General features: G+C 33.7%; 1 protein-coding gene across 1 annotated transcript in view; it reads left to right on the forward strand.

Annotated features, from left to right (window-relative positions):
* Window positions 1–23,893, forward strand: part of WDR70 (WD repeat domain 70) — a 226,215-nt gene that overhangs the window by 13,521 nt on the left and 188,801 nt on the right. Inside the window, exon 5 of the mRNA XM_006919492.3 lies at window positions 2,172–2,361. Within this exon, the coding sequence (XP_006919554.1) occupies window positions 2,172–2,361 (190 nt within the window). The remainder of the gene's footprint in view (window positions 1–2,171; window positions 2,362–23,893) is intronic.

Below are 23,893 nucleotides of genomic sequence, written 5' to 3' on the forward strand. Positions count from 1 at the left end.
CTGTTCATGATTCTTGCTTCCCAGAGAAAAGCAATTTTTTTAAGTTTTTTCTTCTATTTACCTTTATATTTCTAAATTGTTTCTTGTTATTACTGTCTTGATTTTTTTATTATGGCAAAATTTTTATAACAAAATTTACCATTTTAAACATTTTAAAGTATATAATTCAGTGGCATTAATAACATTTATAATGTTGTGCAACCATTATTACTATCTCCAAAAATTTTCATAACTACAAACAGAAACTTGAACCATTAAGCAATAACTCTCCATTTTCTTCTCCTCTTAACTCCTGGTGACGTCTAATCTACTTTCTGTCTTTATGAATTTGCCTGTTCTAGATAGTTCATTTAAGTGGAGTCAGATAATGTTTGTCCTTTTGTATTGGTTTCTATTCGCATGTTTTCAAGGTTCATATTGTATCAGAACTTTGTTCTTTTACATAATGGAATAGTATTCCATTGTATGTATATGCCACAATTTGTTTATCCATTCATCTGTTGATGGACACTTGAGTTGCTTCCACTTTTTGAGTATTATGAATGTAATAAATGTAATGAATGTCATTACATTCATTGGCATACAAGTGTATGTTTGAGTCTTTGCTTTTAATTCTTTTGGGTGTATATACCTTGGAGTGGAATTTTTAGGTGATATAGTAATTCTGTGTTTAACTTTAACTCTTTGAAGAACTGCCAAACTTTTCCACAGTGGCTGCACCATTTTAATGTATTGAAGGTTCCAATTTCCTCACATTCTTGCCGTCACTTATTTTCCATTTTGTTGTGTTTTTAGTATAGCTATCCTAGTAGGTGTGAAGTGTATCATATTATGGTTTTTTCATTTTCTTAATATCTGTTGATGTTGAGCATCTTTTGGTGTGTTTATTGGTGATTTGCATATCTTTGGAGAAATACTTATTCAAGTCCTTTGCCCATTTTTAAATTGGGTTGTTTGTCTTTCTGTCACTGAGTTATTAAACCCTTATCAGATATATGATTTGCAAATATTTTCTCCCATTCTGTAGATTGTCTTCCAATTTTCTTAATAATGTCCTTTGATGTACAAAAGTTTTTAAAGGCCAATTTACCTATTTTTTTCTTTTTGCTCAGTTTTTGGTGTCATAGCTAAAAATCTATTGCCAAATTATAGGTCATGAAGATTTCCTCTGTTTTCTTTACAAAAACAGAAACTCCATGGAGGTTTGCTCACTCTTATTTTTGTATAAGGATAACATGTATGTGAGAATATATTCCTTTCAGTATTGAACCTAGATGAAAATAAAAAATCCCATTTTTTCCTCAGTAGATATGTCAAGCGTCTTTTAGGTGCTAGAGAACAGCAGTGAACAAAATAGAAATTTCAGCTTTCTTGGAGCTTACGTATTAGAAATACTCTATTAGAAGGCAAAGACAACTAAGAGTCCTAAAAAATATTCGATTGATTAATGATACAGTTAAGAATGCAATTCTCAACCTTTTGGGATGGGATAGGAAGTGGAGGAATGGTGGGTGGTAGCAGCTTTCAGAAGGCTTAGAGTCATTTGATAAAGACATTAATGGGGATGTGTAATAGTTCTCAGATGTGCAGAGTAGAAAAACAGTTGAGAATCAATATGATACTCCCTATAGTAAGATAATTTTTAAGATCCAAGAATGCTACATTTAACATTTTAGTAACTTGACAAACTTGGATTAGAACAGAAATAACTTATATTTCAGAAAATATATTGAAACATTTGAGAGTAATATTAACTTTTTTACATGACTGGTTTATTTGCTCTTGGGACAATAGTGATTGGATTCAAATATAGTAAATAGTGGCTTTCTTTCTTATGGATGTAGTATTTTGTAGTTTTTTTTAACATATTCCAGTTCTGCTGGCTCTTTAAGAGTGAGAATAATCTAATGGGCCTCTAATGTATAATTGTCGTGACCCTTATTTTTGACTTTAATTTATGTTTAGATAAGATAAGTAGATAAAAGAGATTTTTTACTTTCTTAAGGTAAAATATTTGAGTTACACATTCAATATTTGAATTACAAATTTAAAAACATTCAAACTACTCAGTTGTTAAAAGAAGAGGCAGGATTTTCTGTGAAATCAGTGCTATCTATAGAGTGTGTTCTTTGTTGCAGCAGTGGCAAAGAATTCTGTGTTTGTATTTTTAGTGACACAAGCAGCAATGGAAGTGAAGAGAGTTCTGATTCTTCTGATGATGAGTTAATTGGCCCTCCCTTACCCCCTAAAATGGTGGAAGAATCAGTTAAACGTATGGAAGAAAATATCAGTCGTTTACCTCCACCTCTTTATGAAGAAGAGGAAGATGATGATGATGATGGCGATTCAGAAGACGATGATGTAAGTATTTCAGTGGTAATTTAAGAATTCTGTGGAGTAGTGTCTTTAGAGTAGTATACAGGTTAGTTCCCTACTAAAATGTTATTCATGAGTGAGAGAAAATTAAAAAGAGAAAATTTAAGCTTAGTATTGGCAGCCCTTGTTGAAAGAACTCTGAAGGATGTACTTTAGGAACAAGGAAATAGAGTTCAAAAATAATAAATAGAGAGTAGGAAGCAATGTAAAAGTAAACCATTAGTCTACTTTGTGTATTTGATACCTGGAGTGGACTATTTTTTAATACTACCCCCTCTCTGTGTAACATATTATTTTCAGTGGTAATTATGGAATGAAAAATAATAGTCAGAAAAGAAATTGACAGCTTTTGTAAATCTGTCAGTGACTTTACAAAATGGGCATTCTTTGCATATTCACGTTCAGTGCCCAGTATACCAGATTTGTCAATCTATGTTTGTTCATTGTTGACCAAAGAAAGCTTTTAATTTTAATTTAAAAAATTTTTTTCACATGAAAGAACATATATACACATATATCTGTATGTATGTGATGTGTATGTGTAGTATTAGGAAAAGCGTCATATCATGATAAATTTGGCAGTTTCATTAAAAATCTTGTTATACAATAAATTTCCAAAACTGTAGTGTTGACCATATCTTTTTTCACTTGATATCAATTCTAGTGGCTTTCTAAAAATATTCATTTTTGAAATATTTTCACTAAAATCTGTAGAAATTCATTTTCTAATATATTTTGTAAAATTTTCTGTTTTTTTTTTTCTGTAAAAATCAGAGGAAATGGCTAAATAATGGCAAAAAATTTGCTTTAGAATGTTTTCAATGAAATCAATTGAAGTATTCAAATATTGCCCTTTTGGATTCTTCTGGCAACTTAGTCTGCCATCTTTTATTTTTTCTCCTGGCATTCGAAGAATAACGGAATGGAAGACACTCAAATTTTCTTTCTTTGTCTTAAGAATCATTGTTGCTTTTGAATCTGCTGTTTAAATGAAGAAACTGTGTAGTACAACAGGTATTGGAGATATGAAACTATCCTCGAAGTAAGCTTGCATGATTTCAAACCATTAAAAACATGGTAGCTGAGTATATATTTGAATGAATGTGCCAAAGATCGTATGACTGGGAATTCTCCAAATTTATGTAGAATACAATATTAAAATGTAACAAAAATGATAATTTGAAGCTTACAGATATTATTAAAACTCAGCACTAATCATGGCAAAAAAAAAACCCCACAAACCAACCCCAATACAAATTTCTGAACTGATATTTTTAGAATTATCAACAAATGGTGGTAATAAAAATAGACTCGTCTTTCGTTGACTATATTATTGTTTTAAAATTCTCTGTAGAAAAATGCACCCCCTTATTTTCTGCACCACTTCCAATGCAATGCTCCCGGTATGCCATTGGAGAAATCTAATAGAAGTCAAGAAAGGAGAAAAAAGAAGTAGAAGAAAATCTTGGTAGATAGAGATCACAAACTAAGATGGTAGGCGTGAGTACAACTATATCACTATTCATAATAGCGGTAAATGGACTCAATTTGCTACTTAAAAGACAAATTCTCTAGTTAGTTAGTTCTTGTTCCTTAGATTCTGCTAATCAAAAACAGACTCACAAATATAGAGGACAATCTGGTGATGGCCAGAGGGGAGGGGGGTTGGGGATTAGGAGTTGAGGTGAAGGGTTAAAGTAGTACAAATTAGTCGTTGATAGATGGTCAGGAGGATGGGGAGCACGGCATAGGGAACGCAGTCAGCAGTGATGTAATGGCTAGGTGGAGAGCCAGAGGAGAGAAAGAGCAATTAGGAGGATTGTTTTATAAACCATATAAACATCTAAGCAATGTACTGTATACTTGAAACTAATAATAAAATTAAATTAAAAAAAAGATAAATTCTCAGATGGATTAAAAAAATTCAGGCATATTGTTTGTGAGTGATACACCTAAACTATATTGTCATAGAAATGTTGGGAAAAAAAGGAATAGAAGAGAATATAACAGGAAAATGCTAATCAAAATATAATTAATATTATAAAATTAATGTAAGGCAAAATAATCTTTACATCTATAATCTTAATTAGCAAAATGAGTGCCATTACACAGTGGTAAAAAGAACAGTTTATTCTCCAGGAAAATTTGGCAGTCCTTAACCTCTGTGTGTTAAACACAATATACTCAAAGCAAAAATGGGTAGAATTAAAAGGAGAAATGGAGAATCTATAGTCATAATGGGAAATTTAGAAATTGTTAGGACAAGTGATAAGAGTGTAGATTTAAATGATACAAATGCACATGTTTTATCTATTGAACGTATATAGAATCCTCATCCATCATTTAATTTTCAAGCATATGTTGATAATCAGAAACAACAAGAGGGACACATCTAGGTCACAGCATGTTTTCGACATGAGAAAGGTGCTTAATTTGGGTAGTTCACAGAATAGGTAATATTAGGTTGATCTATGAAATGTGTGAATGTTATAGAATATTCGTGTGCTCCTAAAATGTTTATGTTGAAGCTCTAGCTCTCACTGTGGCTATATTTGTAATGAGCATCTTTGGAAGTAATTATGTTTAAATTAGGTCATAACTGTGGGTCCTGATCTATAGGACTAGTCTCTTTCTAAGAAGAGAGATACTAGAGAGCTAGGTCTGCACTTAGCATAGCAAGAAGGTGGTTATCTACAAGCCAAAAAGAAAACCATCAACAGAAACCACATTTGCTGACACCTTGAACAGCCTCCAGATGTTTAAGCCACCCAGTGTGTGGGTATTTTGTTATAGTAGCCTGAGCTGGCTAATTCAGGTTTGCAAAGCAGACAAGAGGCTGGAGAACAGAGAATGGAAGAAAGAAGGGTGTTGTGAGCAGGAAAAAAATTGCTAAAGTGATGATCTAAGTCTATGCAAGTACATGATATGGTGGTGAAATGTCATGTGATTAGTGTCTGGCTGAATTCTTTCTGACTAGTGGCAAGTGGAAAGATGCGGCTGATAAGATCAAATCCAGAGAATTATGCAGAGAAGAAATTCTTTCTGGAAAAGATAGAATTCGAATGAGCCTTGTAGAGGGTTACATTTTTATGAATGTGGTGAGAATAGGTGACATCCTGTCTACGAAGAGTGAATGGTGGGAAGAAAGCACAGTGTATAAGACTAGATTCAGGATGATGGGAAAATCAACTTGTCTAGAATGGAAAATTGATTAAAAAAAGACCAGACCTTTGATGTGGAACTGATATGTGAGTAAACCCAAAGTACAGCTATGCAGAGAAGAACAAACATGCCTGGGTATAGGATTCAGAAGCCCATTTGGAAGTGTTAGCCTTTCATGGCTGTCACTGTCTGTCAGGAGACCAACAGCTTGCTGTTTTGTGTTTGTTTGTTTGTTTTTTTAATAATATTACATGCATTGATTCTTTTTGGAAATGTTTTTTTTTTTTTTTAATCATGTCTTGTTATTGTAAACATTGTAAAAAGAAAATGCTGATCAAATCATATGCAGGTTAAGCAGGGCTGTTGGTGATGTGTGCCAATAATAGCCTCAGTTTTAAAGTGTGCATTATCGATAATGCAGAGCTTATTAGCATTGTTCATGGATTACCTCTGAAACTTTAGGAGGGAGACAAAACAGGAGTGGGAGATTCCTTATTTCTTTTCCACTTCTATCTCTCTTCTTGCAATCAGCATTTCCAAAGCTAGGGCAGAGATGGTGGGTGAAGCAGATAGCTTGGAAATTTGGAACTGTGACTGTGGCTTGGTAATGGCCTTCCTGGATTCTTATAAATTATATTGGCCTTGAATGGAGGCCTTCAGTTGTCTGACTTTGTGGTTTGATAGTAGATAAGTGGTAACCTCAGGCTGTTTTTTAGGTTCTGAAGGAGAGCACAGCTTTTCTGCTGTGTTGTATTTGATACTTGGGATATTGGCAGTCTTCTTTATCCAACAATAATAGAGTCAAGGATCATTGGCGAAGGAAATCTGCCGTTTACTGTCTTGAATGTGAATGTTGTGAGATCTAGACAGACAAATTACCATGATTCATTTTAGGTAATTTGCATAGCAAATTTGGTCTGTGTTTCAACATTGACTTCAAATGTTTCTGGCCCTTGAAAAAATTTTGGTTTTGTGGTTGGTTGGACTTAGGGTCTAGTAATTCTTTGCTTGTTGATACAGAAACTGAATTTAATTCCTTCAGGAAATCAGTTTGAGGTAACGCAGAACAAAATTACAAGAGATTGTTTTATATATCAGAATGCTAGTTATGTTTTTACGATTTGGGATATATCAGAATTGTCCCATCTATTCAACTATTCTATAGGTGCCCTTGATTTCCTCTCCTTTGTTCTCCCATACTTGAATTCTTCACCATCAAACTTTTCTGGTTTTGTTTCCTTTTGTGCTTTCAGCCTTTTCCTTTCTACTCACTCTTGGCTCTAAGCTTGCAAATATACTAAAATCTTCCTTTTACTCAGTTTTCCCTTCGAGCTATCCAATTTTCTCTTTCTCTTTTTCACCAAATGTCTTGAAAGCAGTATCTACATTTGCCACCTCTGCTTTGTCACCACACATTTTCTCCTTAAATCTTGTCATCAGTGTCTGTCTTTACCATTTCACTGAAACTCTTCTCACAGAGATTCCTATGGATAAATTCCAAATATACAAATCAATGGCCATTTCTCAGTTCTCATTCACACCTCTGCAATATTGGACAATGTTGACTTCTTTTTCCTTGAAACTCTTCCTTTGTAACTTCTTTGTGTTATTGATTTGCTGCCTATCTCTTTGTTTATTCAGCAGATATTGAGCACCTCTCATGAGTCAGGTACTTTCCAGGTGTTGGGGTTACAGCAATGAATAAAGCAGACAAATCACCTGCTCTGATGGTGCTTATATTTCTGCTAGAATCTCTTTTACTACTTCATATTTCCTTGTGTTTACCTAACTGTCAGCATTACCTGAGGATCTGCCCTTGCTTACTTTATGATTTCATATTTGACCTGAGTGGAGTCTCTCACATCTTCTCGTCCTCATGATTGCCATTCACTTAGCGTAGCCAGAAGTATTTTCCCATCTCATTTGAACTTCAGACAGCTTTCTAACTGCTCATGAAACATGTCCATATTTAAGCTCTGACGGTATTCTAAATTCAACATTTAAGATCAAACTCAGGCTTTTATTTTCTCCCTTAAACTTTTGACGTAGCCACTGTCTTTTTGCCTCTGGGATCTTTTCTTTCAATCCCTTTTTCTCACTGCTTCAAAATTAAACTATTTGTTACATAGGTCATGTTGCAAATAATAGTACTTATTCCCTAAATGAATGAAAATAAACCACCACAGCAGGCAGGACTCCATCTCGGGATTCCTGAATACAATTTGATTATTTTGTTGCTCAGAAACTTACAAAGCACTGTGGCTTTTTAGAGAGACATTCTACTTAATAGGAAAGCAGCCAAGTTCACATACTTGAGTGGCTAAATATTTCAGCAAGTATTATTGAAATTAATGGGAAAATATTTTTCTAAATAACTTTTTTTTTTAACCCAGTGGTTCTTAGTCTGAATGTAAGAATGAATAATCTTTGGTATAAATAAAATATAAATATGCTTAGGCTCTATAACCCGGAGATGGATTCAGTAGAGTAGGGTGGACCCTACCTCAATACCTGCAATCGGTGTTGTACCAAAGGCTCTGCACTGGTGAGCCTTTTCCAGATTCACCTGTGGCTGTACCTCTTTCTAATCCACTTGTGGCTGCTTACTTAAGTAGTCACAGTTGGGATCATAGGTTAACTATATTAGGGCACCTGTATAAGTTATGATCTGTATCATGTGTCATGGATTCTAAAGGGCATGAGATATTGCTTACAAAATAATGTTTCCTAAAAGGAAGGATATGGAATTGCCGTCTTGTTTTTCTGTGACAGTGAAGCCATGTTAAAGTTTTCATATAAAACATATAAGAATATTCTTTCTCTCAAATAGCTTAGAAGTAATATTTATTTTGATTATTATTTTGTGAAAAATGCTTCTTCTGTAATATGTGAAGGTTGATATTTCTAGAAGTGTTATTGTTTAGTTGCTTCTGAAGATGACGTAAGAGAGATGGTAAGCTCCTGCCTTTTGAATTGTACTCACTTTTATACACTTTTATGTCTAGTATGAATTATACTTATACTTATTGAATCATAACCATCATTTTCTTTGAAGGACTGTGACTAGGTAGGTAGATATTCTGAAAATATAGCCAGTAGCTGTGACAGTGGTTTTTATTATTGAAACTGTATTACTGAGTATCAAGAACCTTAAAAATATCCATTTCCTTTAAACTCAGTAATATTTCTGGAATTGTGTCCTGAGGAAATCCGGAAAAAACTTGATGCACAAAGATGTTTATCACAGTACTCCTTATAATAATGGTTTTCAGAATGTGTTCCATGGGTGGTAGGTGATGGAACTGGATCCCTCATATCTATTTCATTTAAGGGAACTGAAGAGAACAAGTTCATCAGCCTGGGGTTACCAAGAAATTGATTCCTTGTATTAAGTGCATTTCATGTACTTCTAATAACACAGTTTTCCAGAAAGTAATATTCATTCTGTTTTTTAAAAGCCAAAATATAGATTTTATGATCTAAAAAAAAAAAAAATGTTAGACTTGGTCAGAACTTTTCTTGACCATAGAAAGTTACTATGTCTAAAAATGTTTGAAAATAATCGATGTATTAAAATATCTAATAATTAGAAATAACGTAAATAAATATTTAATAATAGGGGAAAGACCAGTAAATTGTTGTTAGTCACATAAAATATGCAATCATTAAACATGTTTTATAAGAGTTTTCAGTAGCACTAGGAAAGGATGTAAACATGTATAGACTATAATTTCAAAATTTAAATGAAACATATGCATGAGAAAAGTATTCCCATTGCTTGCTTCTGGATTGTGGAAATGAGGATAAGGTTTTTTCTGCCTTATACTTTTTTTTTCTTTTCTAGTTTCCACATCAATCATAAGCTGTACCTGTAATTAGAAACAAATAATGCGATTACAAGCAATGAAGGATTATAGTCCTTCATTGTAAGGCAATTAAGATCTTAATTTAAAAATTTAGAACAGACAGAAAAACTCAAACAATAATATTGCATATCTATATAAAATGTCTTAAGTACTCATGAATAAATTTATATCTTACCTTGTTCCGAAAAGGATTTAATGAAGTGAAACGCTATAAGAAAGCATAAATTAGAAAGAATGAAGGAAAATAGAAAATCAGATAACATAAATAAAGTTCATGTACTACATGGGAAGCAGAGTTCTAAATATTTGCTATAGGTAGGCCACAAAACCTAATCACCATTGATTTCTCTCTTTCTCTCCTACCCCACATCTAATCTCTAATTAACAAGTCTCATTAGCTCTATCTTCAAATTGTATACCAGATCTATCCATTTCTGTTTATCGCCATTGCTACTACCTTAGTGAACCCAATTTCAATTCAACATCAGTAGCCATTTGGGTTATCTAGCTTCTACTGTTGATTGAAGTAATATAATCATAAGACAATAAAAAGAAGTAAAATACAGATACAGGGAAGTAATATGGAGTTGTGACTAAGAGTGGATTTTGGAGCCAGACAGAGCCTTTTCATTTTCCGCTCTGTGACTTTAGCCAAGTTACTACTTAACCCTTTTTTTTTCCCTCCTCTGCAAAATAGGGCTAATCAACTGGAGTTCTGTGGATGATTAAATGAATGAATGAATAGTATATAGAATCCTTAGAATGGTGCCTGGTATTTATCATTATGGTCATCAATTTTAATGTATATCAAAAATTAAATTATAAAAATTTAACATGATTTCTAGTAAAAACATTTAAAATGAAACTAAAAGGAAACTTTTATACCATATTAAATAATTCATTCATGCTTCATACCAGCAGTCAGTGTTATAATTAAGGGGCATTGAGGTGTCCTATTTAAAATCAGGAACACAATAAAGATGGTAACTGTCACATTACTATATTATCCTAGAAAATCAAACAAGTCAAACTGGAGTCAGGATTACATATTAAGAAGGAAAAAGTATAATCATCAGAGAAATGCAAATTAAAACCACAAGGAGATACCACCTCACACCCGTCAGGGTAGCTATCATCAATAAATCAAAGAACAAGTATTGGTGAGAATGTGGGGAAAAGGGAAACTTCATACACTGTTTGTGGGATTGCAAATTGGTACAGCCACTATAGAAAACAGCCTGGAGTTTCCTCAAAAAGTTAAAAATGAATATACCTTTGACCCAGCAATTGCACTTCTGGATATTTATCCAAAGAAAACCAAAACACTAATTTGTAGAGATCTGTGCACTCCTATGTTCATGGCAGCACAATTTGCAATAGCCAAGATATGGAAGCAACTTAAATGCCCATCAAAGACAGTTGGATAAAGAAGTTATAGTTCATATATAATATAATATTACTCAGGCATTAAAAAAAATTAAATCCTACCATTTGCAATGACATGGATGGACCTAGAGGTTATTATGCTGTGTGGAATAAGAGAAAGGTAAAATACCATATGATTCCACTTATATGTGGAATCTAAGGAACAAAAAGAACAAAGTAATCAAAAACAGACTCACAAATATAGAGGACAATCTGGTGCCAGCCAGAGGGGAGGAGGTTTGGGGGGCTGAGATAAAGGGGTGAAGGGTTAAAGAAGTACAAATTAGTAGTTGATAGATGGTCATGGGCATGGGAAGCATGGCATAGGGAATGCAGTCAGCAGTAATGTAATGGCTAGGTGGAGAGCCAGAAGAGAGGAAGCAATTAGATGGATTGTTTCATAAACTATATAAATGTCTAACCAATCGAAGCAATTAGATGGATTATTTCATAAACTATATAAATGTCTAACCAATGTACTGTGTACTTTAAACTACTAATAAAATTTTTAAAAAAACAAGAAGTGAGATATTGTCATATTTAATGTGACTCTATCTAAAACGAAAAAGAACTAATAAAAACTTTTATAACAGGTTAATTTAATAATATCAAGTTTAAAAAGTTAAAAATGAAAAAAGATACCTGTTTCAGAACAGGAACAACAACAAAAAATTAGGAATAAGCTTAGTGAGAGATGTGTCTAGAGTAAATAAAACTATTAAAATTTTTAGTACAAAAAATCTGAATAAGAACCACTACATAATAAAGTTTTCTCAACTCCCCCTCCATCCCCCCCAGAGGTTAAATATTTGCTCAGTTTCCTTATTTGCTCACTTATTTGGTAGAGTTTCAATTCAAACCTGGGCTATCTATGCTTTTAGTAGTAGTATGCTGCCTTCCATACTTGGAAGCCTATGGAGTTTAGCTTTGAGCCTGTTTTAAGTGGCCAACCTGTATATCAGTTAGTACATTATTAATTTGGCTGCTGTTGACAAAATGGAAAATAACAGTGGTGTAAACAAGATAGTAGTCTTTTTTTTCCCCCAACTCTCTCACGTAAGTGAATTTAGGAGTAAAATGGACCAGAATTAGTTTGCAGGCCTAGGATATCCCAGATTCAGGCTGCTTTTGTCTTTTTGTTCTGCCATCCTCAGTATGTGGGCTTTAAGATGGATGCTCAAGCCAGTTTTGCATTTTTGTCAGGCTTCTCATTTTGAACTTCATATCTTTCTTACACTTGAGAAATATATTTACGTTAGGAAGCCAAGATTCTACCTAAAATTCCATGTTTCCATTACAAAGGATGGATAATGGAGAGAGCCAACTGGCAACTATATAGTGAGCAAAAATTTATACTTAACGTTTGGTACATTTGGTTATCATAATGGCAGATTATTTTTTAAATCTTTTTGGATGTCATTTTAGCCATCGTGTGTAGTCGTTTAATATTGTATGACATGCATATATATACTCCACTTACTTGGTTTTATTTTGTTTGTTGTGAACATATTAGTTGCCTTTCTCCAAAGGAACAAGAGATACAAAATTCGTGGATACTAAAGTAATGTTTAAACTCTTAGGATTTGGTTACTACATTAGCATGCATGAATTTCATTTGAGTTCCTTTGTGTCTGTTACGTTGTGCTGTTCAGTTTTTCTCCTGTTTTATTTCTTTAGAAACAAGTTGCAATCTTTTTGGTTCATTTTGTTAGAGAAAGATTCCATAAAACTAGCCTTTGCTAAGATTTTAGTCAAGTTCAGCTATGTATCCGTAAAGTTCATTTATATAGAGAATCACTGAAGCACTCATAAGGGAAGTAGAGGTATAGAAACTGACTTTTTTACTTTGCACAAAGATTCCGAGTAAGAGATCTTAACAGAGAAAGTACATTTTAAATTGCTTCATTTAGGGGAATGTGCCTTTGCTAAAGGCACATTCCCCTAAGTGAAGCAATTTAAAATGTTACACCTGTAAACAAAATAAGCAATCTTCCCTTAAGTTTATGATTATCATTTTTTTAAAGGAGTTTTACCTCTTCCCTGTTGTCTTTTGTTATTTTCCACAACTGACATATAATTCATTACCCATTTAGTACACTGGCTGTATCAGTAATTAAGGATATGTTTTTGAAGGACATGTCTAATCTTTCTAATGAACCAATATAGGCTAATATATGGAACGTTTGATTTGTAAATGTACCAGACCTCACCATTTCTTTTTGGCTATTAATCTCTCTGAGAAAGGAGTTTGCTAGTTTTAAGTTGATATTGACCAAAACTTTAATGCTTCCTTCTCGATCTTCCAGTTTTTGCTTGTTAAAATTCTGTCGAGCCTTTAGGGATCTTTTCAGATGTGATTTTCTCTAAGCAAAGAGCTGCATGTGTTGCTTCTCAGGCTTGGTTTCTGCCTTCTGTAGCAAACTTAAACTATTTTCCTTGTTAAATCATTATTTGTGTGCTTGTCTTAACATCTCTGTCTTCCCTTTGCAATCATACGTAATGACTTCAAGTATAGGGACTTGTATATAAATGGTACAGTAATTTTTAAAAACACAACCTCTGGTGTAGTGTCTTTTCTATAGTAGATACAGAGTAAATATTTGTCAAATGGAATTGAGCATATTTGGTTTTTCTAATTGAAAAGTTTATGACATTTGATTGTGTTTTCTCTTTGTGACATATCAATCCCTAATCTTTACATGGAAAATAGAAGTAAGGATAGAGAAGTGAACAAAGGAAATATGAGCATAGAAATGTAATTAGACATATATTTCTGTAAGAACTGTTATATATGCCTTGTCCTAAGCTTACAGTTTAGTTACATAAGTTTAATAATTCTAAGAGTTGTCCCACTGTTGAATATTATTAATTAGTTAATTTAATTGTATAAACTGTAACTACTTATGCGCCTACCTATCAAGCGAGGCCAGAAAAGTTGTAGTTTACTCTCCTTAAAACAGTCTCACAAAAATTAAAAGAAAATGTGGTTTTAATGGAAGTGTAATTTATGTGATAATGTGCACAGATCTTAAAGGTGTAGTTTGATGAGTTTTGACAGTTGTGTATACACCATCCAAGACAAGAGACAGGACATTTCCATCACCCAAACAGTTCTTTGTGCCCGCTTCTCATCACAAAACTTTAAAAAATGAGTTGTTGAAAGCACTAGAATTGGCAGGAAAATACCAGAGAACATAATTAGAACAGAGAACCTAAAGAACAGAATTGGCAGAGAAAATGCCAGAGAAATAATACCAGAGAACACTGATGATTATGATTTTTTTATATGCATTTTACTTCAGATTAGTAGTCGGTCTAGTGTTACTGCTGAAGTCACTGGATATATGGAGATGTTAATGTGGTATGTCATATTTTCTTTTGATGACAAGCTTGCTTTTCATTCATTGTTTATTCCATTTTACTTATCTACACTGGTAATAAAATTGTTCTTTCAAATATAATGCAAACGAAAATCATATACAAACCATTATTTGTCAAACTATATCAACTGTTAAATTAGAAGTATTTAGTATTTGAATATTTATTATTATTTTTCTTTGCATTTAAGTGAATAAAAATTCAAGTGGGTAGGGTCAGAGAAAAGGTGAAAAGTCATTTTTAAACCATATCTATTCCGTCTGCATGATTCTGATTTTTTTTAAAGGTAAAGGGGTTTATAACTTACAAGCAAATGGACACTTTGGGATTATTAAAGATTTTCATTATCCTTGCTATCCTATTTCCCATTACTACAGAAAAATCGAAAGTCAATTTTCATGACTGTAACTAAAGGCTAGCTGTAACAGCGACTTTTTAGTTGTGAGCACCTGTTTTCCATGAACTTTCTCTGACTCCCTGGCTGGCACGTTCTGTGATGAAGAGTCCAAGTTTGGGCCACTACTGTGACTTCTGGTCTGAGGCTTCTCGTCCCCTTGGCCTTGGTCACCGCCAGCCACCTGCCTCAGTCAGTCTCTTTCAAAACTCAGTTCTCACGATTTGATATGAGATTGAGATGATTCATGTAAACACTTAACATAGGAATTGACACATACTTAACATTCAGAATTGCTGGGTTTTGTCATTGTTTTCATCATTATTACCAATATTTGATTAATGACCAATTTTAATTTAATTGCAGCTGACTTTCTAGAAAGAAAATTTTAAAACAGTATGAGAAAGCTTAATGATTTTAACTTCGGAAAAACTTAATGCTCTTCAAAACAGAACAGTTTAATTTCACCTGCAAGATTCTGTCAGCAGAGGATGCTAGAAGCTCTATTCCAAAATCAGTAAATATATTTCTTACCACTTACTAATGTGCGAAGGTTTTCATTCTTTAAGATGGGCACTAGGGGGCAATAGAGGCACTTGAGCTTTTGGCAAGAATCCATTTTTTTCAACTGTCTCCTGTCTACAGTGGAAGGAAAAAATAATCTTATCAACAATATCTTCTACAAATCGGGACTAGTGAAGTTTAGGTTGAGATTAATGCTAGAATAATTACTTTTTTAAAAAAAGTAATGCAGAAAAATTCTTTATATTTTGTGATTCGACTATCAGAAGTATTTTTTTTTTTTTTTTTAAATCTTTAAGCTTTTAAGATTAGTAACAGATTCATGTATAGGATAAAGCTTAATGGCAAGAATATTAAGGATAGTCTGTAATTTAATATTTAAGTCTGTAAGGTCAGATAAAATTTATTTTTCTCATCACCAGAGTAATCCAAACTTTTAAAAACATGTATCAGATCTTGTTACTTTCCTGCTTCCCTTATTATTTTTCTGTCAGTAAACTCTCTAATTTCTTATATTGTTAATAAATAACAAGTCCCTTGCCTTGACCTCTAAAGCCCTCCATGACTTGGCCTCTTCAAATCTTTCTGACTTCATCTCTTTTTACTCCCTGTCTTGCTCACACTGACCTTTCTGTTTTCTTTTAACATCTATGCCTGTTCCATCAGAGAGCCTTTCTATTCTTCCTTCTATGAGGAATAACACTGAAAGCTTCACTTAACTCCCTTATTTCATTTGGATCTTTGTTCAGGTGTTACCTCTCTGACCACCTTATTATAAGTATCCCCACTCTACTCCACTGTTTTTCCTGTTACTGCTTTATGGTACGTCACATTATCTGACATTTTGTCTATTGGTTTATTGTCTTTCTCATAGTAATGTAAATTCCATGAGGGCAGTTACATTGTCTCTTTTATTACTGTATGGCTGGTAGCTTGATTGGTACCTGGCACATAGTAGATGTTTAAGAAATATTTGTTGAATGAATGGCCGTCCTTTGCTGTGGTCATAGTTACTCTCTTCCCCCTAAATGTTTCAGGGAAGCAAAGACTTAGTCACAGTTATCCTTTAGAAACTCAAGAATCAATATTCCATCCTCACATTTCCAGTCTAGTCCTGCTGCAGTTTCCTGGTGAAAAGGCTGCCATACATTTTAAGCTCCCATTGCCAGGTGGGCTTTTGTATCCTCTCAGATTGCTTCCAGGAACAGCACCTAGAGTGGGTTCTTTCTGCCTCTGAGAAGTGGTTTTTATTTTGTTCAACAAACATTTTGTGTAAGTGCAATGTGAATGAGAACTGCTAGTATGGACCATTTTCTTTATTTGCACTAATTGTTATGTAGTGGGGAAGATGGACTGGTTTATGCAGACAATACAAAGCATAATTTAAGTACAACAAGGAAGGCAGAAGGGCACTTTGTATCTGACAGTTTGATTGTAGTCTCCTCAATTACAGGTTGTTTTGACATATAAGTATTCAGCATTAAACTCCGGTAAATCAGAGTTTAATGTCAATACTATGTCAGAACTATGTCAGTACAATATATATATAGTGAATTGCAAATCTAGCAGATGTAAGTAAACTTTTAAGTCTGTGGAAGTGATGTTAAGGATGTCCTTCACTCTTCCCAAAGCAATTGTCAAATGAGGATCTAATATTGAGTTAACAGCTCTTAATTGAAAAAGAGAAAATTTGGCAAGGGTGATAAATGATTTGAATATCATAGGATTAAGAGCCTTTGAGAAAATTGATGAAGCCCTTGAATATTTTTTTTGCAAAAACATCCCTCTTAATAATCCCACAAATATTCTGAGATTTGATGCAGTTATGACTTAAATTTTGTTAAAGATTTGTATCTACAAATTTAAATTTAATTTTGAAGTATTGTAATTAAACCTTTTTTGATGCCCCCTGTTCTGTGACAATTTGGATATCCTTTTCAACTGACTACTACTTTTCTAGAATCATGAAAAAATATTATGTTCTTGTATCTTTTATCAATTCTTATAGCCATATACTTTATCCACAGAACCCTTGTTCATTTTTCCAAAGAACCCTTTGGCACATCTACTTCTTCTCAAAACTCTTTTTCCTTTATGCAAGAATATTTACTATTCTCAGTACTTCCTATGAGGTAACGAAATCCTCCTCCTCTTTTTTTCCCTGCTATATCAGCTCATAACAATGATTTTTCCCCTCATACTTTATGTTTTTGATCTTCAATTTAGAGGGTAAATTATTCACACTTCATAGTTCTATTAATACTATTGGCCCTTCCAAATTCTTTAACTTGTTTATCTATGTGGAATCCTCCTCTTTTTTCATCTTTTTGCTTTCATTTTTCTTTTCTTTCCAGTACCTTATATCTTCCTACATATGCCTCACCTGTTGGCTCTGTTCCACTCATGTTTCATTTTACCTTAAAGCTTTTTTTTTAAAACCAAATACAGTGTAATTAAAAAGTTTTCCCTTCATTTTTTACTCAGTTTATTATTTTAAAATTTTACTTTGGGTTGCTTTACTTATTGATCTCATTTTGTTTTCTTCTGCCTTCCCACTACAAAGTATTCTTAAGAATGAAGGTTGTAGAAAAGGCACATTCGTTTTACAGTTTAGTAGGCATACACATAGTATTTGAAAGTAAAATAGTTCCCTTTATCTTTCACTCCTTCTATTTACATGAGTAAAAGTGGAAGATTTGCATATGTCAGTTTGGAAAAAGATTTCTTAATGCTTTAATCTTAAAATTTTTAAAAGTACTGTAAAGAATTTTTACAAAATCATGACTATTTACTAAAATTGATATAACTTATCTTTTAATGGAATTAGGTTCTTTCCTGTTACCATGACTATAAAGTTTACATTTGAATAAATTTTATATTTTTAAGTACAAAATTGATAGAATAGCATATGACTACACATTAAAGCAGCATTAACACAACTTACTTTTTAAAAATTTTATAGGCCTCGGTCCTTATTTGGAAAGACATTTTGTTCACAGTATTTTTCCTGAGTGCTAGAAGTGCAGCTAATTGTGAATTTGAAATAAGACCAGGACCAAGATGATTCACATAGCCTACCAGGCAGTTGTTGGATGGTAACTTTGCCATTTCACTACTGATCTAGATTGGACTCAGGGAATCTATTCACTTCTGCATCCCATAGAGCCTTTCAGACTATAAATGAGAATTAAATTTGTTTGTTTGTTTACTAAATGAAGTACTGGCACAGTCTCGATTTTTATTATAAAAAGCGGTGCTCCAATAAACCAGAAATTACTGTTAAGCCACAGTTCTGTCTCTGCAGTCCCCTTTTGTTTGATTAATGAAGAAATAAACAGATGCTCAAATCTAGAACCAAACAATAATACTGACAGTGGATACTTCCTTGGTGCAGCAATGTTTTAAGCCAGGGGTCCCCAACTACTGGGCCGCAGACCAGTACTGGTTCGTGGCCTGTTAGGAACCGGGCTGCACAGCAGAAGATGAGTGTCGTGAGCCAGCTTCATCTGCATTTGCAGCCACTCCCCAGCCCTAGCATCACCGCCTCAGCTCCACCTCAGATCATCAGGTATTAGATTCTCATAGGAGTACCTGTCCCTGATGCCAAAAAGGTTGGGGACTTCTGTTCTAAGCACTTAAAGTGAAATAATGAATTTCATTTAATCCTCCTAGTACTACTGTCCTATGTTGACAGATAAGGAAACTGACACTCAGAGATGCTAAGTAACTTCCCCAAGGCTACCCCGTAGCAAACAGTGGAGCCAGGTTTCCCATCTAGGGAATCTATTCCAGAATGCATGAACTTAACCATTATGCCCTCCTTTACCACTAGTTGTGACCTGTCCTGCTTCTCAGGGTCGTCTCTTGCCTCTCTCCTACACTAGCCTCATGCCCTGTTCATTCAAACTATGAACAGTCTTTGAACATAACTCTTTCATGCATTCCAACATGCTTTTCCTTCTGTCTGGACCTTGGCCAATACTTAGTACAATTCCGTTCACTTGGTAGTCTGTGTAAGCAATGACCCTTGTGGGTACACTGTGGCAAACCTGTCTTATTCATCGAGAAAGAACCTTTTCATTTTTCAGGATCTAGCTTTTCTCCTGACCAACAAAAACAGTGTTGAATACCTTCTCCATGTGCTACTTCTGTATTAGTTGTATTCCTCTATTATTTTGTGGTTTTTATAACAGCCTTATTGAGATATAATTCATATTTGGTAGGTTGAATATGAAAACTTTTGCTTCTCACATCACACTTTACTGTGCATACAGATCTCCTGGAGACTTTATTAAAAAGCAGATTCTGGGGAAAGGTCTGGGGAAAGGCTTGAAATTCTGAATTTCTAACAAGTTCTTGGGTGATCTAAAGGTCTGGGGAAAGGCTTGAAATTCTGAATTTCTAACAAGTTCTTGGGTGATGTCCCTAGTTGTTTCATCTGTGGACCACAGTCTGAGTAGCAGGGCATTAGAGGACATTTTTAGCTTCTCTGAGACTGAGCAGATATCAGGCTGAGGATTGTATTAATCTTTACTCAAATTATAAAAAGGTTCTTTGTTTCCCAAATGGAACATTGTAACATAGGAGGCTAAGGACTTGAGGCTTTGAGGGGATAATTAGTTCAAGTTGGGAAGATGTGAGAATGGTGCATATATTATTGCCACTGACATGGTAGAGGTGGGTCTTTTTTTAGGAATAGGGCAAATGGTAAAATTCAGGGACCCAGTCTGAGCAGGTGAAATTCTCCTTCTTCCTGTATAAGTAGTAAAAGAAAGCTTTCTCTTTAGGGTGGGGGCGACAGTAGAATGGAGCAGTTTTATTATAGAGGTTCTAGAAAACCAGCTTCTTCTTAATTCTGTTATAGCCCCCTACCTCCCTTCCCTGTTAGGCTTAGTTCCTATGCTCTTTCATTCCTGCCTGGAATGGTTAATGGGAAGGGTGGGCTCTTAATACATACATGAATGAGTAATAAGTGAAAAATAAATATCACTGCAAATGATAGGAATATTGCTAGGCTCTTTAGTATCTTATAAGAATGAAATTATCTGCTTTTCAATTATATATGAAACTTTCCTTTGTTTTTAATATTTATTTTCCAGCTTTATTGATGTATAATTGACAAATAAAAATTGTGTATATTTATGGCATACAACATGATGGTTCGATACATGTATACATTGTGAAATGATTACTACAAGTTAATTAACACATCCATCACTTCACATAGTTACCTTTTTTTTTTTGGTGTGGTAAAACTACTTAAGATCTACTTTCTTAGCAAATTTCAAGTATACAATACAGTATTATTCACTATTGTCACCAAGCTATACATCAGATCTCCAGAACTTAATTCATAATATAACTAAAAATTTGTACCCTTTGACCAGAAACTTCTTAAAACATTAAAGTTTTAAACTTAACCTAGAACAATAGTTTAGTCAAATACTGTAGAAAATTTCTAAAACAAAAATGTGTGCTGTTAAAAGATTTCTACTAAAGGCGGTAGCGAGCCTGTGAAAAATGATCTAGGAAGAGTAACACCAAGGTTTGCAATGAAAAATGATCTAGGAAGAGTAACACCACGGAAGTGAAGAAGATGGAAGTCATGGAAGGACTTTTCAGTGATATGAGGCAGTGTTCATAGTTCCAGATGTGAACAAGTTTAAGGTAAATCATGTTGCCATAGAATATCATGAATTACCTAGTCTGATTTTCACTTTTATAAGTGAAAAAGCTGAGAGGTTCTACACAGTTAAATGACTTAGTTAAGGTTACAAGTGGAGTTAATCACAGCCCTGTCTAGATTTCAAGTCTTTGGATTAGCAAATAAGAATAAGAGCTGAAATATTAATACAATTTTAGATTGTCAGGAAATGATAAGGCATTTATGTTCATGGTAGCTTTTGAAAATAAATGTGTCATTTGATATAAATCCTGTTGGCTTATTACCTGCTATTGTATGACAAATAAGTATAGAAAATTGTGTTTTTTGTGTTTATTGATAATGTCATGGAGTTTAAAGATAATAATATAATTTCTGTTAAAAATATAAGAATGAACTATCCTTTTTGAATGTCTTAGCCCTCATACAAATATAAAAAGTTGTTTAATAATGTACTGCTCTTAAGTCATGTTTCTGAGAAAGATTGCACCTTGCATTAGGGTATAAACAGCTTGAAGGTAATTTAGAGATGGTTTGGGAATACTACTAATTGTAAGATTGGAACCAGCTGTGAGAATTAGATGGGAAATTGTCTTTCCTTCCTGCAATATTTTAGACACGTAACTTTACATTTTTGGAGAAAGATTTTAAACATTTGACAAATGATTTATTTTGAGGTTACCTAAGTTTATTAGAGCATTGAGAAGTATTCAGTCTTAATAATATGCATCTTTTTAGCTTTTTTTTGTTTTCTTATGTGGGTTATATCTATTAAAATTTACTTTTTAGTTTTGATAAAGTATGCATAATATAAAATTTACAGTTCTAACCATTTAAAACATATAGTTCAGTAGTGTTACATTATTCCGTAACCAATCTCCAGAACTTTTTAATCATGCAAAACAGAAACTTTATACATCAGAGTTCAACAACCTCTATTTTCCCCCTTGCCCTAACCCTGGCAACCACTATTCTGCTTCCTGTTTTCATGAATTTGACTACTCTGCGTACCTCCTATAAGTGGAATCATACAGTTTTTGTGTTCTTGTGCTGGCCTATTTCACTTAGCATAATGTTCTTTAGGTTTATCCATATTGTAACAAGTATCAGGATTTCTTTCCTTTTTAAGACTGAATAATATTCCGTTGTACGTAGACCACATTTTGTTTATCAATTTATGTATTGCTGGGTACTTGGGTTGTTTCTACCGTTTGACTGTTGTGATTAATGCTGCTATGAATGTGGTGGGTGTACAAACATCTCCTCAAGATCTTGCTTTCAGTTCTTTTGGTTATATAATCACAAGTAGAATTGCTGGCTCATATAGTAATTCTATTTTTATTTTTTTGAAGAACCACCATACTGTTTTCCATAGCAGCTGTACCATTTCCCTTGAGCAGTGCATAAGGGTTCCATTTTCTTTACATCCTCGCCAACTTCTTTTTTCTTTTCTTTTTAACAATAATAGCCATCCTAAGTGCGTGTGAAGTGATATCTCATTGTGGGTTTGATTTGTATTTGTTTCCCTAATGATTAGTGATGTTGAGTGTCTTTTCATATGCTTGTTTGTCATCTGTGTATGTTCTTTGGAGAAATGTCTATTCAAATGGTTTGCTAATTTTCAAATTGGGTCGTTTGGTTTTCGGTGTTAAATTGTAGGAATTTTTTATATATTCTGAATGTCAACTCCTGATCAGATACATGATTTGCAAAATATTTCTCCCATTCTGTAGGTTGCCTTTTTGCTGTGTTGATTTTTGTCTTTTGATGCACAGAATATCTTGGTGATGTTTTAAAAACTCAAATCTTATAAAATTACATGACTCAGAGCTTAAATTTCAAATTTTTGGCCTTATATGCAATCTGGCTCCTAACTAATTCTCTGGGTTATATATACATTTTATACATATATACTCACAACACATACCCCCTTTCCTTCTTTCCTGTCTAGCAATTTAAACTGTTGCCATGCAAAAGTATTTGCAGTTCAGAAAGTATCGAGATTCATCTTATTGTCTCCTAGATGTCTTCCACATTCACTTAGGGGACCTCTGTTTTTCCGAAGACATCTCAAACATCTCTTTTTAATCACCCTCTACTTCCCCAGGCACAGTGGAATTGAACATTGATCCTTGTGTATTCGTCTGTCATAGCATCTGCAACACTTTAGTTTGCCTATTTGTTTACCTGTTTTGCTTTACTGGACTGTCATTTCCCTGTGAGGAGAGTCTTTGTTGTTCACTTATCTTTAGCTGTAATTACTGGTGTGTGGTAAATAATTAACTAATAAGTGTTTGTTAAGCAAATTTGTATGATTAGTGCGTGAATGAATAAATGAATTAATGTTTAGTCAGTGTTATTGGATCTCCAGAGTTACACTAGAATAAACTCTCCTTCCGGTTGCCTGTGGTACGTTACTGGTAACTGTTTCCAAAGTATGTTCTGAGAGAAGGTAGCACTCATTTTCAAGCTCCTGCTTCAAAGTCCCCATTTTGTCCCTCTAACTCCTAGCCACTTTGTGGCAGATCTTTGTTACTGGGTAGACTTTTTACTATGGGTTGTAGTACCATACTATATATGGTATATGGTAAAAGTATATACGATATGTCAAAAATTTAATTACATTTTAAATTTATGACAACTTTACCCCAGAAAGGTTATTTCTGATTTGCATGTCTTTTGAAAACACCATAAGGATGCATGTCAGATGGAATTGTTTGTGTTATTTCAGATATGTTTGCTATCATTGTTGTTTTTGGGGGTAAAGCAAAGAGCCTGGGAAATAATCTTTTGGTTGGCATTTAAAACCAAACCAAAACAAAAACTGGTATCTTTTTCCCTCTTCCATTATGCCTGTAGCTCTTGTTATGTTCTGGTAATAAATGACTTCATTGAAATCTTGTAGTTTATGGTGTCCCCTGGCAGGGAAATCTTGGAAATATCTTACTGTTATAGCAAATTTTGCATTAAGCCATATTTCAAAGAGTCATTAGTAAAAGTTTTGGAAAAAGAACAGTCACCATCAAGTGATATGCTACCAAAAGATGGATTGGTACTATTTTAGATGATTTAGTTGTGCCAATTATATGGACTTTTTATGATTTCTGC

This window comes from Pteropus alecto, unplaced genomic scaffold (assembly GCF_000325575.1).
Source record: "Pteropus alecto unplaced genomic scaffold, ASM32557v1 scaffold338, whole genome shotgun sequence".
Taxonomy (NCBI): Eukaryota; Metazoa; Chordata; class Mammalia; order Chiroptera; family Pteropodidae; genus Pteropus; species Pteropus alecto.